At 40.0% G+C, this 14,798-nt stretch overlaps 1 protein-coding gene across 3 annotated transcripts in view; it reads right to left on the reverse strand.

The window, feature by feature from the left end:
- The window catches only part of ccdc88c (coiled-coil domain containing 88C), a 48,253-nt gene extending 37,805 nt beyond the window's left edge, over window positions 1–10,448 (reverse strand). For all 3 annotated transcript variants that reach the window (XR_006007427.1, XM_041953232.1, XM_041953231.1), the window contains exons 1-3: window positions 9,877–10,448; window positions 8,263–8,375; window positions 5,285–5,393 (exon numbers count right to left, since the gene is read on the reverse strand). Coding sequence is in view for 2 of the 3 variants with exons in the window: in XM_041953232.1 (XP_041809166.1) it covers window positions 5,285–5,393; window positions 8,263–8,375; window positions 9,877–9,936 (282 nt within the window). In the remaining variant the exon portion in view is untranslated. The remainder of the gene's footprint in view (window positions 1–5,284; window positions 5,394–8,262; window positions 8,376–9,876) is intronic.
- Window positions 10,449–14,798: the final 4,350 nt, after the last annotated feature.

Below are 14,798 nucleotides of genomic sequence, written 5' to 3' on the forward strand. Positions count from 1 at the left end.
ATTCATTCTCATGCAATTTAAACTGCTGCGTGTATCGTAGTTTGTTGAGTGCTACACATAGTGGTAGTTGAGGAATTGAGTATACTATGATCTGGAGCAGAAAAAATGGTCAATCTACAGAAAAACAATCAACGGGTTTAAAAATTGATTGTCATTTATCAAGCAAAAATGCCAAGAATTCTCTAGTTGCAACTTTTCCACTGAATAAGGATTTCTTGCCTCTCTCTCTTTCAAATCATTGTACATTTGATCTGGGATATAAAAATAACATTCATAACTGTTCAATCGATAACCTCTAAAGGATCAAAAAATAAATCTTATAACTGCTTATCTTTGTTGACTAACAGTCCACCAGTAAGACAGAAAACCCAGCACCAGTGTGAAAAGAGAAAATAGCTTGTGATATCATGTTACTGTGTACTGTGTCTCAATAGAAGAGTGGAGAGGGAGGTGACAGACACCCCTCCCCTCACTCCTTCACACAAACACACACACATAAATTGTTAGTCCTTTGTGGAGGAGACACCCTGTACGCCTTCTGAGACATCATCTAATTAGGAAAAAACAAACACTTGGTCCCATATGAACAGCAGGATATATATGTATGGAAGCTGTATGAGTGTTTTGTTCTTGCTAAACTAAGCTGCATTCTAAGGCTGACTTAAGGTTATACTGTTAGGTGTGTGTATGCAGCTGTGTGTGACTGAAAGCGTGTCAAGGCCAGGGTATTTGACTGTGGTTAGAGATTAACCATCATGGATGGATTAACGGCATGTGGCTGTGGCTCAGGGGGTAGAGTGGTCGTCACTTATCAGAAGGATGTTGGTTCAATCCCTTCATGTAGAAGTATCCTTGAGCAAGATACTGAACCCCAAGTTGTGTCAATGTGTTAATGCTCGTAATGCGCAGGCGGCCTAGCTACCATGGGTGAATGCAGACTCATGTTGCAAAGCGCTTTGAGTGGTCGCAAGATTAGAAAAGCGCTACATAAATCCAGTCCATTTACCAATGACCCCCTACTGCCTAGATGACCCCCTTCATAGAGGACACACAGAGTCAGCAGCAGATGAGCATGGTCAGGCTGATTTCTATCTAGCTATGCACCGATCAATCGATCAATTTTTCAGCATGACTGGCCATGACTAGTGACTGACTAATCAGTGTCAGATATATCTGATTCTGTACCGGTCAAATTTAATTTACACACATGCAGCCCACCCCCCTACCAGGACCAAAAGATCCCCAAGAGGACAGAAGCAAAATATGTTTTTTGTTATTTACCAAATTTATGTGCACTCATACATATACATATATACACAGACACACACACACATATAGATATACATATATACATGTGTATACACTACCAGTTCACCTGTTAACTGAAAACCAGGTGACTGCCTCATGAAGCTGGCAGTCACCTGGCAGTTCTGGCAGTTCTTGAGAATGCCAAGAGTGTGCAAAGCTGTCATCGAAGCAAAAAGTGGCTACTTCGAAGAATCTAAGATATAAAACCTGTTCTGGTTTGTTTAACCCTTTTCTGTCTAGTTCATAATTCCATATGTTTTCCTTCACAGTTTTGATGTCTTCAGTATGAATCTAAAGTAGCATGCCATGACCTAAGCATGTGAAAAAAGCTGGCATGAATCGTCTTTGGCAATGAATGACTGAACCATGTAAAATTTCAAAACAAAACAATGCAGCAGTCAGGAGCAGTCCTTTTATAAAATAATTCAAAGAGCTGCTCCAACGGTTGACCACATCCATGATCGGTGTATGTACTGGCAGGTTTAACAGTCTCTGTTTGGTGGTCAGCTCAGCTGTGGCAGTTGAACTGTGTAGAAAAAACCCTGCTACACGCCTCACTCAATCCCGTGTCCTACACAAGACGCAGTATTGGCTGCTACCCATCTGAGGAGCCCTTGCCAGCGTATGCCATGCATCCTAACACAGACCCATCGATGATGAAGTTAGTTGGCGACTGCTTTTCTAATGGATTTTAATGTAGAGTATTAGAGTTGACCCGCTGTACTCTTAGGCCTCATTGCAATAAAAAAATTGGAAAAGTAGGGAGATGCTGAAAGTCTCTGGGGACATTGGAGACACGTTGTAAGATGAGATGTTTAGATGAAATGCAGCTAAAGAGTATTTGCTCCCGATGCTGTGCGTGAGTGTGTGAATGTCTTAATACTCGTAATGCGCAGCTGGCCGAGCCACCATGTGTGAATGTTGGAAAGCGCTTTGAGTGGTCAGAAGATTACATTTCTGTATTTTTTTATACCTCTGCTTTAAGAAATGTGCTGGCTTTTCAGTTTTCAGTATCACTTTTAGAAGAAAGTGGTGACATTTTAGCTGACTTATACTGTATTGTGGCTCATTACAAGCCTGTTAGGTAAGGGAATAATTTCACTTATTTACTGAATCAGATAATGTTATTAGGAGAAGACAAGCATCTCATCATTGTACAACAGCTGCTGTTCACATGAAAAAGAAAATCAAAGGGAGAGGGAAAAAACATTTTACACTAAACTCATCAGTGTGTTAAAAGCTAGACTAGGTTTAAACAAAGAGGCAATAAAAACAGCACTGGGGCAGAAGAGGCAGGCATTCCACTAAAAAAAATTTTTTTTAACCTATTTACTTAGGCTGTGTTGTGAAAATAACCCATATCCATGTCCTGTCCACTCACACAGGCCTTCTCACGTTTGTCTGGATGGACCTCTTCTCAGGACTGTGCCAACATGTACAGCCTGTGATGGGTTGATGGACGTCTCACTGACTCTCTGTCTTTTCATTATCTCATCATTTACTGTGAATAAGCATTCATTAAACCACAGCTACAGAGAATAGCTGCCAACACAACTGTATCATGTAAGGACTGTTAATCGGTTGTCATTAAGATGGATTCATTGTCATGTGATCAGCACATAGTCATAATAACCATGAGCAGAATAGCGCTTTACTTATGATAATAGTAACATTACTTCTACACACAAAAACACTGAGTAAAGTCAATGACCTTGAGAACCATCTGTGGGACAAAATACTCTCAAATTAAAGACCGGCTGACTTTTTCTGCTTTCCAAGCTGAGGAAGATCATGTGATGTTGCTGAAAGATCTGGACAAAAACTAAACTAAATAATATAATATAAATAATAACTGCATTATTTCCTGTGGTCCACCTTCATGTAGAAACAAGATAAGTTTGTAGTCGTGCTTGTTTTGGCGGGGACAACATGCTTATTGTCGCATCATTGTGACAAGATTCTGTATGTATTACGATGCTTAATTACTGCAATTCTACAAGTACTGCGATTATATATTACAATGTTTGACTGTTTAACACTAGACCATGGGAGAAAGTTGAAAGATGCTTGAAAAGATTGTTGCAAATGAACTCTTTTCTTAAAAATAAAAATAATATTGTGGATGAATTTCAGTCAGGCTTTAGATCATACCACAGCACTGAAACTGCTGCTACTAAAATAATCACTGACTTCAGATTCAAATCTGACAAAAAGAAGGTCTCATTTCTTCTCCTCTAAAACCAAAGTGCAGCATTTGATACTGACCATGATACCTTATAATCATCTTAAAAACTTGTTTGGTCTTTTTGACTGTGTGTCCCAGGTTCCCAGCAACAGCAACAGCTCTCCCTCCTGAGCTACAGCCGCCCCTACAAAACTATGGAACTCACAGCCTATAGATATCAGCGCAGCTCGCTCAATATTTTTTAAATACAGCTAAAAACGTCTCTCTTCACTCTGGTCTTTTTCCAGATACGGCCTGACACTTTGCCTTTTGCCTCACACTGCTGCACTTATTGTAAAATGTTGAATCTTACTTGATTTTATGCATTCTCCATATTCTATCTTAAAATTGCATTACTACTATTCAGTGGATTTTACTTTCCCTCTCATGTTAGGCATTCTCTTTATTCTGTTTTCATAATTACGTTTGTCTTATTTTCAATATTATTTTCAGGTGGGTTTTATTTGCCATCTTATTTTACATAATCTTGTATCCATGTTTTAAATTCATTCTAAAAACACTTGGAGATGCAATTCTTGTATGAAAGTTGCTCTACAAATAAAGTTTATGGTTATTCACAAGAGCTATAGCATTTCTAATATAACACAATCAACCACTGTGAATCCAAGCTGAACACAGCCTCCACAGTTAACGTAAAAGGCTACAATGAGCCTGTTAATAGGAAAATATGTGTAAATTCTGTGGCAGAGGAGCGAGTAAAAGTGCTGAGACTGGGTGTGAATGATGCTTATCTTGTTATGTCTTCCTGTGCAAACTGAATCACTGATGCACACACCAGTAACCATTTCTATATCATTTAAATCAAAGTTGATTGATTGAATTTTTAGTATAACTACCTTTATGACAAAACTTTTGGAAGATGTGAGTGTGTTTTAGGGAAACCCGATTGCAAACTCTCCTTTGTGAGTATCATCAAACATCAAAGAAAATAAGAAACATCTACAAGTGCAGCACTAAATATTCATGTGTTACACATTAATAAATAACACTGAACACAACATTTGCGTAAGATTTGTTCACCGGCATCCTGTCATAACATGTTGCTTTCTGCTAGTATTGATCACTGCAGATTGTTGGTTGTCAAGCAATAATTAAAAAATGATTGACCAGCAAGTTCAAGGGTGATCTATGCTGATGCATACCATCATCAATACAGCCCATAACTGACATACACACCCACACGCGCACACCCACATGCGTGCACGCACACACACTCACGCACACATGCATGCATGCACGCATGCACGCACACACACACACACACAGACAGACAGACAACCACACACACACACACACACACACACACACGCGCGCACACACACACACACACACACACACACACACACACACACGCGCGCACACACACACACACACACACACACAGGCAAAGTTAATTGGCTTATGTTTACAATAAAAGCTGCATGTCCAAACAGAAAGGCAGACAGATATGGAACAGTTCAGTAAAAATACTGCATGCCTGATCTAAAAATGCAAAAAATATGGCACAAATAATGAACTCAATCGTAGTCAATAATGTATGAGTCTACTTTCTGTATGGGTAAAAAAGAAAAAGACAATGGGGATGATGTGGACTGCTGCTTGGCCACTGTAGTGCAGTTTGACCCATGAATGTTGCAGTAGTTGGTAAGCAAACTACCACTGTGTGTGTGTGTGTGTGTGTGTGTGTGTGTGTGTGTGTGTGTGTGTGTGTGTGTGTGTGTGTGTACATACCTGGTAGTATGTCCTGATGTGTCTGGTGAGAACGGTAAGGTTGTGAAGGCGAACGGACACATCATTGTTCACATTTTTATTCAGCCTCTGATTGGTTGGACTGGGGTCACTATGGACATGGATACACAGACACATAGTCACGTATGTAGGTACATACATGCACACACATGCACACACACACACACACACACACACACACACACACACAAGAACAAGGCAACAATTGTGTTGGAGAACAATTTATGTTCACATTAACACATGTCAGCCTGGGCCAGATTGATTTGCATGTGAACAGTGGGTGTGTACCACTGTCTGACCTGGTATGACATCATGACGTCAGTTTGATATCCTCTCTAAGAGAAACAATCCTAAATATAAAGAGGTTAGACTTTCATTTTGGAATGATTTTACCAAGATTTCACTTCCTTCAGTGGTTACACTCTAACTGACATCTCATTCTCAAGTCTTTCAGGGCTGCAACTAATGCTTATTAAATCTGTCAATTATCTTCTTGATCGATCGATTAGTCTACAAAATGGCTAAAATTGTGAATAATGCTCCTCAAAGTTTCCTAGAGGCCAAAATGACATCTTCAGAACATCATCCTCTGCTTCTTTTGTCCAACCAACAGTCCAAAAACCCTAAAGACACTTTATTTACCACCATAAAAAAAGCTGGAACCTGCAAATGTTTGACATTTTTGCTTGAAAAATGACTGAACAGACTAATCGATTATCACAATAGTTTGCAATTAATTTTCTTTCAATCAACTTATTGAGTGACCGACTAATCGTTGCAGCTCTTAAGTCCATTCAATGCCAACACTTCAACTGACACATTTTCACTTTTCTCAACTATCCAACTCATCTCAACCCTATTTATTCAACACTTTGTCCAATGTTTCAACTGCATATTATCAATAGCAAGCATTTTCACTATCCTTCATGAAGTTTAGCCTTTTATATTCCCACTCAACAAGACAATACACTCAGTGCCCACACAGGTGCCCACATTCAATTTCAATGTTATTGCACATTTCAAATTTCTGCCCCAGCTCAGAATCTATTTTTTGAAAGGTCAGAGAAAATAATAAGTTGACAGGCTGTCGTTGGTTCTGTGACTGACTGATTTTCCAACTGCTTCTTAGTGGCTACCCTTTGATATTCCTCATGGCTCTTGCATCCTGGCCTCCTTCTCTGTAACCCACTTTCCCATAAACCCCTACCCATTCCTAATCCCTCCATACCCCCAATCAGTTAGCCCAGCCTACATTCAGTGTGTGGAGAACAATAGAGTGATTACCATTGTTTCTGAAAACAGTGGCTAACATATGAACATGTGGTCTGATTGGGGACAGAGAACCGTCTGTATGGGAGAAGATTCAGATTCCAAATAAGTAGGTACGTTTCATTATTATCATTGTGGACAGTTTTAGTACTCCTATTCCATCTTTTTGTCAACAAATTCCACGAACAGGCCAAAACCAACACTGAAAGTATCTACTAACTAGTATGTAAGTGTCAAACCACACTTTTACACTGGGTGACATATCCCTTCATCACCTCAAACACACACAGTTTATTTGGAGTCAAAAATACACTGCTGTGGTGCTGCACATACTCACGTTCTGCCACTGAACTAACTCTTTCATTAAATTACTGAGCCTTTTTAAACAAGACTAAGACTCTAGCTCTATAAATACTAGCTCTAACAATGTCCAACCAAGTCGGAAATCAAAAATGTTATGCTTGTTCAAAACAGTCACACTAGAAGGTCGAGTAAGATGCTGGGCATTACAGAGAGCAGGGAGACGTGAGGCTATTGGTCCAATAAGGGTAGAGTCACTCCTGAAAGACAATCATAGTGCTGGATGTTCATGAACATGGACGTTCACAAGAAAAGTGACAAAGTTCAAATACGTCACAAAGGAAAAAGAGTGTGAACAGCCATTATAGTGGCTCTGACACTGTATTTAGGCACAATGGTGCTTTGAGATAAGTGCTAAATCAGCATGTTACAATGCTAAGATACTGACGTTCAGCAGGTATAATGTTTACCATGATCACAATCTTAGTTTAGCATGTAAGCATTAGCTAACGGGTCACTTAGCACAAAGTACAGCTGAGGCTAAATGGAATGTCATCTGTTTTGCAGGTGTTTGGTCATAAATAATGATAAATAAAGAAATGGACAAAATATGACCTGATAACGGACTGATAATAGAGGATCCAAGGGGCTTCAAACTGCCACACACAGATTTCAGAAGTTGGATAATATTTAGAGATTGCTGTTTTTGGTTGATTGAATTTTCATGGGATTTGTTGACAGCAAGAAAAATATAGATCACCACCACCACCACCACCACCACCACCATTTCAAACCTAAAAGAAAAGCTTTGGACATGCAGGGAGTCATGTATGTTTTCTTGGCATAAAAATATATTTACAAAACCTGGATACTGTCACAATGTACTCATAATATAAGAAGTATCTGTCTTTTAATAGCCTTATCAAACCATATTTTGCATCTTGCACTAATGTTCTATGTCAGCATTACATCAGCTTCATAATCATTCATTTTTGATCTCTTGATTCTGGAGATCCAGCTGCTTCATACTGAATCCGTTGAGAGTTGGTGCACCACAGTCTTACCTGCTACTGTGCAATATCTGAGTCACAGTACAAACTGACTAGCTCAGTTCTAAAGGGTTTATCTAACACAGGCTTTCTCTTATACTGTGATGTATTTCTTGATGCAGACTTCACCGGCATGTCTGGCTGTGACATTTACAACTTGAAACCAGCGCGTCAGGATGTGGTCGCACAACACACATACAGAAACACACACCAGACACACTAGATTACACGCTTACCACTTGTATACCCAGTCCAGACACACAAAAATACACACTAAAAAATATTTTTCACTGACTCATGCGAATAAAATGTGAAGCTCTCTCTCTGCAGGGTGACACTTACATGTGTGTCATGATCTTGTGAAGGAAGACGCCGTCCACCAGCTCCATGAACATGTTGACCCGCTCCTCTGAGCCTGCATCATCACACGAACCCAAGGGACCCAGCGTCCGCACCTAGAGACAGAAAGAGAGGTCAACTAAGATGAGATATAACTTTATTGATCCCACACGTGGGAAATTACAATGTTACAGACAACAATAATAGCAAGAATAAAAATTCAGTATGCTGGTTGACATCCTGCTGAGCTTTCAAGCAAGGTTTCTCAATCATGTTAAATCAAGTGGGCATCTTCCAAAGTCAGGGTCTTTTTAGAAGCTAACATAGAGAGCATTTCCTTGCCGAGCTGAAACAGAGGGATGGTAACACAAAGAGGACACTTGGCACTAAAACACTGTAACTTTGGAAGATACCAATTTGATATGATAAGTCAAACTGCTGAAGCTAAGGAGGACTAGCAACTCCACTGGAGCACTTAGGGATTAACTGCCTTGCAAAAGACAAGTGCTACTCTTTCATATTCTCAACACAGACAAATCCTAAAATCTGGTTCAGAGATCATACAGTCAACCTTCTGGTCTCTAACAAGTCAGGTGAGAGTCTTTCTACTGTGTGGCTGTGTTAGTTGTGTTTGTACGTGTCCAGCAAAGCAAGGGAAAACTGCTGCTTGACCAGCCAGGTCATCAGGATGTGAGGTCACAAAACAGGAAGTACCACAGCATTAATAATCTGCTGCTTATCATAGTCTAGGCTGGCAGCAGGAACATTAAAGTGGTTCCCAAGCAAACTTTGAAGACACAGGTGTCTATTAAAAAGTCTACTTGAGAATTAATACATTTTATCTTGTTTTTTTTTTTCTTTAACTGCACAGGAAAGTGTGATAAAACAAATGCATTAAATTTATAATTAAATCTGCCTGTACATAAACATTTCCATAAAAATAATGTGAGCAAAACACACATTTCTAATGTTTGCATTGGATTATAGTATGCTGCTTTTCTCAGGATTTATCTTGAATTAATTTTAACAAATTAATTGCCCAATTTGGGTTTGCTAAATTACAGAAGTTGTAAGTGTTGTTTGCTACAATGAAGATAGTGACTGTTTTTTAGCACATTCACCCTTGGACTTCAGTAAAACAGCTAAAATAAAACGATAAGAAAATTTGGAACAGTTAAAGGAAATTCTTAACTACATCAACATTTTGATGGCAAAAGATGATGAAGAGGGAAGGAAACAGCAGCAACCCAAGAACTGCAGCTGTAACCAGTGAAGCAGAAGAACCACAGACTTAACTTTTTTCTGTTTCATACTTAGTATGATGTCTAAATCTGGAAAGCCCCAGAGACTCCAACCAATATCACAATGATCACTTAATCTGATGATTTTACACTGAAAACTCTTTCCCCTTACACTGCAATTTATCAGTCCCAAGTGTCAATTAATGGGCTAACCGTGCACTGGAGCAAACGACTGTGGAAGTTAGTTAGCAGTTGGTTCTTTTAAGCAAATGTACCATAACTAAGAGAAACAGAAGAGAGAAAGTACATCAGAGAGAGGGGTCATTAGCCCGTGCACCATCCTAACGATTGTGTGTGCGCATGCTGCTCTACTCACCCACAACACCAGCGGGGACTCCATAAAAGTGGCCAGTAACTCGGACAGAGTCACATCCATGTTTGATCCAACGGCTTCCGAGTCCGACTATAAATCACCAACCAATCATCAATCCGCCGGTCACGCAGTCGTTATCACCGGCAGGCTCTCGGTGGGTCTCCACACAGCACAGAACAAAGCCCCCGCTAGGCATCGATCCCCCACCGCACGAGCACTCTACTATTGTCTCGCGCTGTCCCGTTTCCCTAAACACTGGATCTGATATAAAAACAAAGTTAAATCCGAAAAAAATACTCAAAATACTTCCACAGACGAGCATAAGAACATCGCAGTCAGTTCCGTTAGTTTAGCGGGTAAATATCCAGTTTATTTCCTGGCTGAAGGTACGACACCAGGTCCAAACTTCGCAGGATAGTTGTTCGCGTTGCCAAGGATACACGACTCGGATCGTAAAGCGACGAAACCGACGTGAAATTTGAAAAGAAAAGTTAAACAAAAAGGTAAAGAAACGTCAAATACACGACAGAGGAAAATAGAGAACGTTAAACCAGTTGCATCCGTTGCTTGCTACGTCTCTCTAACTCTCTCCTGTCTTTCTCTCCATCAACCTGACAGTGAGACCAGAGGTAGAAGAGGACTGACTGACAGGAGTACAGACCAGTCCTCGACTGCAAGAAACGCGGCTTCCGCCCACTGCGATGAATGAACCAATTACAGCGCAGTACATTGACACTGTTTTCTCTAAGTCTGACGTCACCATCAAACAGCCTTTACCAGCCAAAGACTTCAGGCGGAACAAGATGTGAGCATGCTCAAAAGCACTAGACCAGACTAGAAAATGAACTTTGTTGGTACAATTAAATTAGTGCATTTTTTTCTCAGGGAGAATATGTAGCTATACATACTGTATATATATTTAAATATATACACACAGTGCTTAACACATTTATTAGACCATGTGTCATAAAAACAAGAAAACACAAATGTTTTAGAAATCTGTCAAAAACTTGTTTCAAAATGAAAATCGTATTGCTATATATTAGGCAAACAAAAAAACTGAAACAACTAAATAGTCCTTATTCAGATATATTAACCAAAAATCTTAATATTTTGTATGACCTCCTTCGGCACTGATAACAGCTTGCATTCTTGCTGGCATTGTTTTTATGTACTTTTCTACAGTCTCTTTTATCATTGAGTTCCAAATAGTTTCTAGCTGCAAAATGCTAGATGCATTCCATCGGGCCTCTATGTCATCCTGTCGGGGTTTATTTCTCCATAGGAAGCTGTTCACATTATCCCTTACTTATTACATTTGCTGATAAAGTGAGCAATACTTACTTGGGACCGTATCAGCACACCTGATTACAATGAATGGTAGCTCGCTGAACTAGATAACATGGCTACCTTATATCCAGGAAGGCTGTTCCTTGGTTTATTCAGTCATTACACACATTGTTTGTTAGACAGTCCATGGGTGACAGCAGTATAAATGTGGATGGCCACAGTAAAATGAAAGTATAACTACAGATTGCTAATTACTTCATATATTTTTCTGTTGAAGGGCTAATGTGAAACCATGTGAGGCTAATTTTGTTGACCTCGTAAGCCAGTTATCTACAAAGGATCCAAAATGCAACAAGCTTTTTAATTGTAAATCAGAAACAGCTCTCTGTATCCTCCAAAATATATTTTTTAAGATTAATCAATGCCTCAAGCAACAAAAACTGACAAACAAACAAAAATGACCTCCATGAAGGGAGAATTTATTGTGGGACTGTTAGGCTGCATTAGTTTTAGCTCCGTGTACCTAATAAACTGGCAACTGTATATATGCTCATAGGCCAACATTGTATATTTGAACGAATAGTGGAGTTCAGATATCCCAACAATTATGACCTAGACAAGCTCTCTTCCTCATTCTGGCAAATATGTATATGGTGTACATGGGACATAGAATTTATTTGTGTCATTTACAAATTCTGTGTGTGTGTGTGTGTGTGTGTGTGTGTGTGTGTGTGTGTGTGTGTGTGTGTGTGTCAAAACACAGTCCTAATGCAGTGGAAGAGCTAGAAGTCCCAGGCCCAAGACCTAATGGATGGGTCTAGGGAGAGAAGACCTGATACTGAAAACAACCAAGGCACGTGGAAATGTATTCACCCTCCTGTGCTCTCCAAACAGTCTCTTAGGCCCGCTGCTTGTGCATAACCACAAAACAAAAAAGTTCTATTTTTAACAGTTGTTGAATAGAATGCAGTGATAGATTTTAATGACTAGTGACTAATAATGGGGAAATTTTTGATTTTATTTCACAGAAAACATGGTATACTCGTGAGAATGTCACAGAAATGAGAGAAAGATCTTATACTTTCAACTTTTTTTGAAAGAAGCACACTGCTGCGTCAGGAACACTCTGAACGTGCAAAGTATCCCCTCAGAAAGTTGAAATGACAAGTGTGAGATGTTTCTTTCATTCATCAGTTCCTTGTGTGGAAAAAATGTCTACACCTGAAACTAGAAAATTTCTTAGTAAATAGAGCAATTCTACCATAGAGTTGGACTTGTAGCCCAACTTTGGTTAGACGTAAACAATGATGAAACAGTTAAATGGGTACATCAAGATTTTGTTGAATGCTTGTTTGACCAGCTTCACTTATCACCACTATTTTTTGAATGACATTTAACACCTTTTTTTCTCTCTTTCAGGAGGTGATAGAGATGTGTGTAACAGCTCTGCCATGAATTCTACTTCTGTTCATTTCATAATGTTCAGCTTTTGTTGACACAGTCAGAAATGTGTAAATTCAATTATAAGTTTATTACTGAGGTTATAGTTGAAGTTGGTGTTGTCCTAAACTTCATTATATTGAGAAGTGTTTCAAATTTTTTGTCCTCCATAATTACATACATGAGGTGGGCAGAATATTAGAAACACCTCTGAATATAATGGCACTCAGAAAAACACCACTACCAACTATGAACTTGATAATAAAACATTAATTGAATTAACACCTCTATGACAGCGTAAAAAACCCTGAACTTTATAGGCAACATAAAAACAGAATTTATGGCTGAGCTGCTATTGGATTGCATTAGATTATACACATGTTCCTAATAAAGTGGCCACTGTGTGTATTTCCCTGCACACTCAAGTCATGGATCCCCCTGTATGCTCCTCCTGGGAAGTGTGGTTGAGACTGTGGTCGCTCAAAGCACTGAGGTGGCAGGTTAGCCACCTAAATAACAGAAAATCTCAACAGTGATGGACCCACAAAATGCAGAAAGGATTGTTTCTGTGTTGTTGCTTTTGTTATTAGGAAGATCGTTTGCCACCAGATCCATCCGCATGGTGTTGCCTAGTAGTGGTCACACTTAGAGGGAACTGCTGAAATGTTGCCAGGAGTTAACCTCTGATTCCTGATGGTGAAGAACACACAAGTTTAGGTGTTGGGCTACAGGTGTGAGGTTGGTTTGGGATTTATACAGATAGGTCAGTGTGTATTTAGACATTTTTTGGTTATTTTGGCTCGGAGCTTCAGCCTATTGGATTTGAAAGAAACAATGATTAGGAATTTAAAGTGCAGACTTTCAGGTTTTAGGGGTTTTAACAGACTCTAAATACCAAAGCTCAGAGTAGACAGGAGACAGGAGTAAGTAACAATTTAATGAATGTTCAGCAAGTAGCCAACAAGGAATCCAATGGTGAACTGAATCCACTGAGCGACTAGTCCAGGTTTCCAGGAAGGGCACACAGACAAGGCACAGACAAGGTCCAACAAAGGTTCGGATGATCTAAGATTCTACATAGAGCGCAGACTGGCAGGGCGCAGACAAGAGCAGGTGCGCTTGGTACACCACAAATACAAACAGAAGGTAGGCAGACTGGTCATAAACAGGTAGCAAACTGAAAGAGAGACTAAACACACAACAGGGTCTATCATAACCACACTGGTAGGCAGACAATTCAACAAATACTGGAGGATTTCCTGGGGCTTATATACTGTGTAGTCAGGTGGGTCTTGATTGCTTCATTCAATCAGAGAGGAGGCTGGCCCAAACTGTCAGTCACGCCCTGCAGTGGTGCCACTCAACTAGACAGACAGGGGAGAGACAGACAAGACACAAGAAGAGAGAAAACATACATTAATTATAAGACAATGATAGTGATGGCAAGTGGAATCCTTAACTCCAGTACAGGGGCAAGGAGAGTGCACGGTCTTGACTGAACACTAGGCCTAGGTCATGATAGACAGAGGTAATGGTAGACAATTCGGGGAGCTTAGGGCTGTGCCGATCTTTATTATCTCCCAAGGGGAACAAGGTTGACTAGAGACAAGTTGAATAGCAGGTGGAAGTCCATTTATCAGTCTCACCATGGCCCAGTTTATGTGTGGATTGGAATGTTTTAGCCAGGGATGACCCCTGTATATTTACAGAAATAAACTTGCAAGTTGGAGCCAAAGAGTGAAAGTGTGTGGTCATTAATCAACACAACACAGAGAGCGTACACAGCCGCTACACCTCCACATCGCCCATACGACTGTGCCACGTGTTTGTTTATGTGGATGGCATACTGATTTCTTCCCAGAACTTTTCTGAACTTTTCCCAGAACTCCGCCAGGTTCTCCAGAGGCAGCTGGAGAGCAAGCTTTTAGTTAAAGCTGAGAAATGTGAGTTTTATGCCCAGCCTGTGAATTTCTTAGGCTACATCGTGGAGACTGGGTTGGTGAGGAGGGACCCTGACATTTCTGGTGGCCCTCTATGGAGAAACACACTCATGGACACGCTTTGTCGCAGCCTGTATAGTGTGTGACTGGGGAAAGTTGATCGATGATATCTTTTTATGGCAAATCAGGTCTTCCGCCTCCACGGCAACCTGTTGGCATAGTTTCAGATTTAGGTCCCTAGTTCATGTTGTAATG

Source organism: Chelmon rostratus, chromosome 15 (genome assembly GCF_017976325.1).
Source record: "Chelmon rostratus isolate fCheRos1 chromosome 15, fCheRos1.pri, whole genome shotgun sequence".
Lineage (NCBI taxonomy): Eukaryota > Metazoa > Chordata > Actinopteri > Chaetodontiformes > Chaetodontidae > Chelmon > Chelmon rostratus.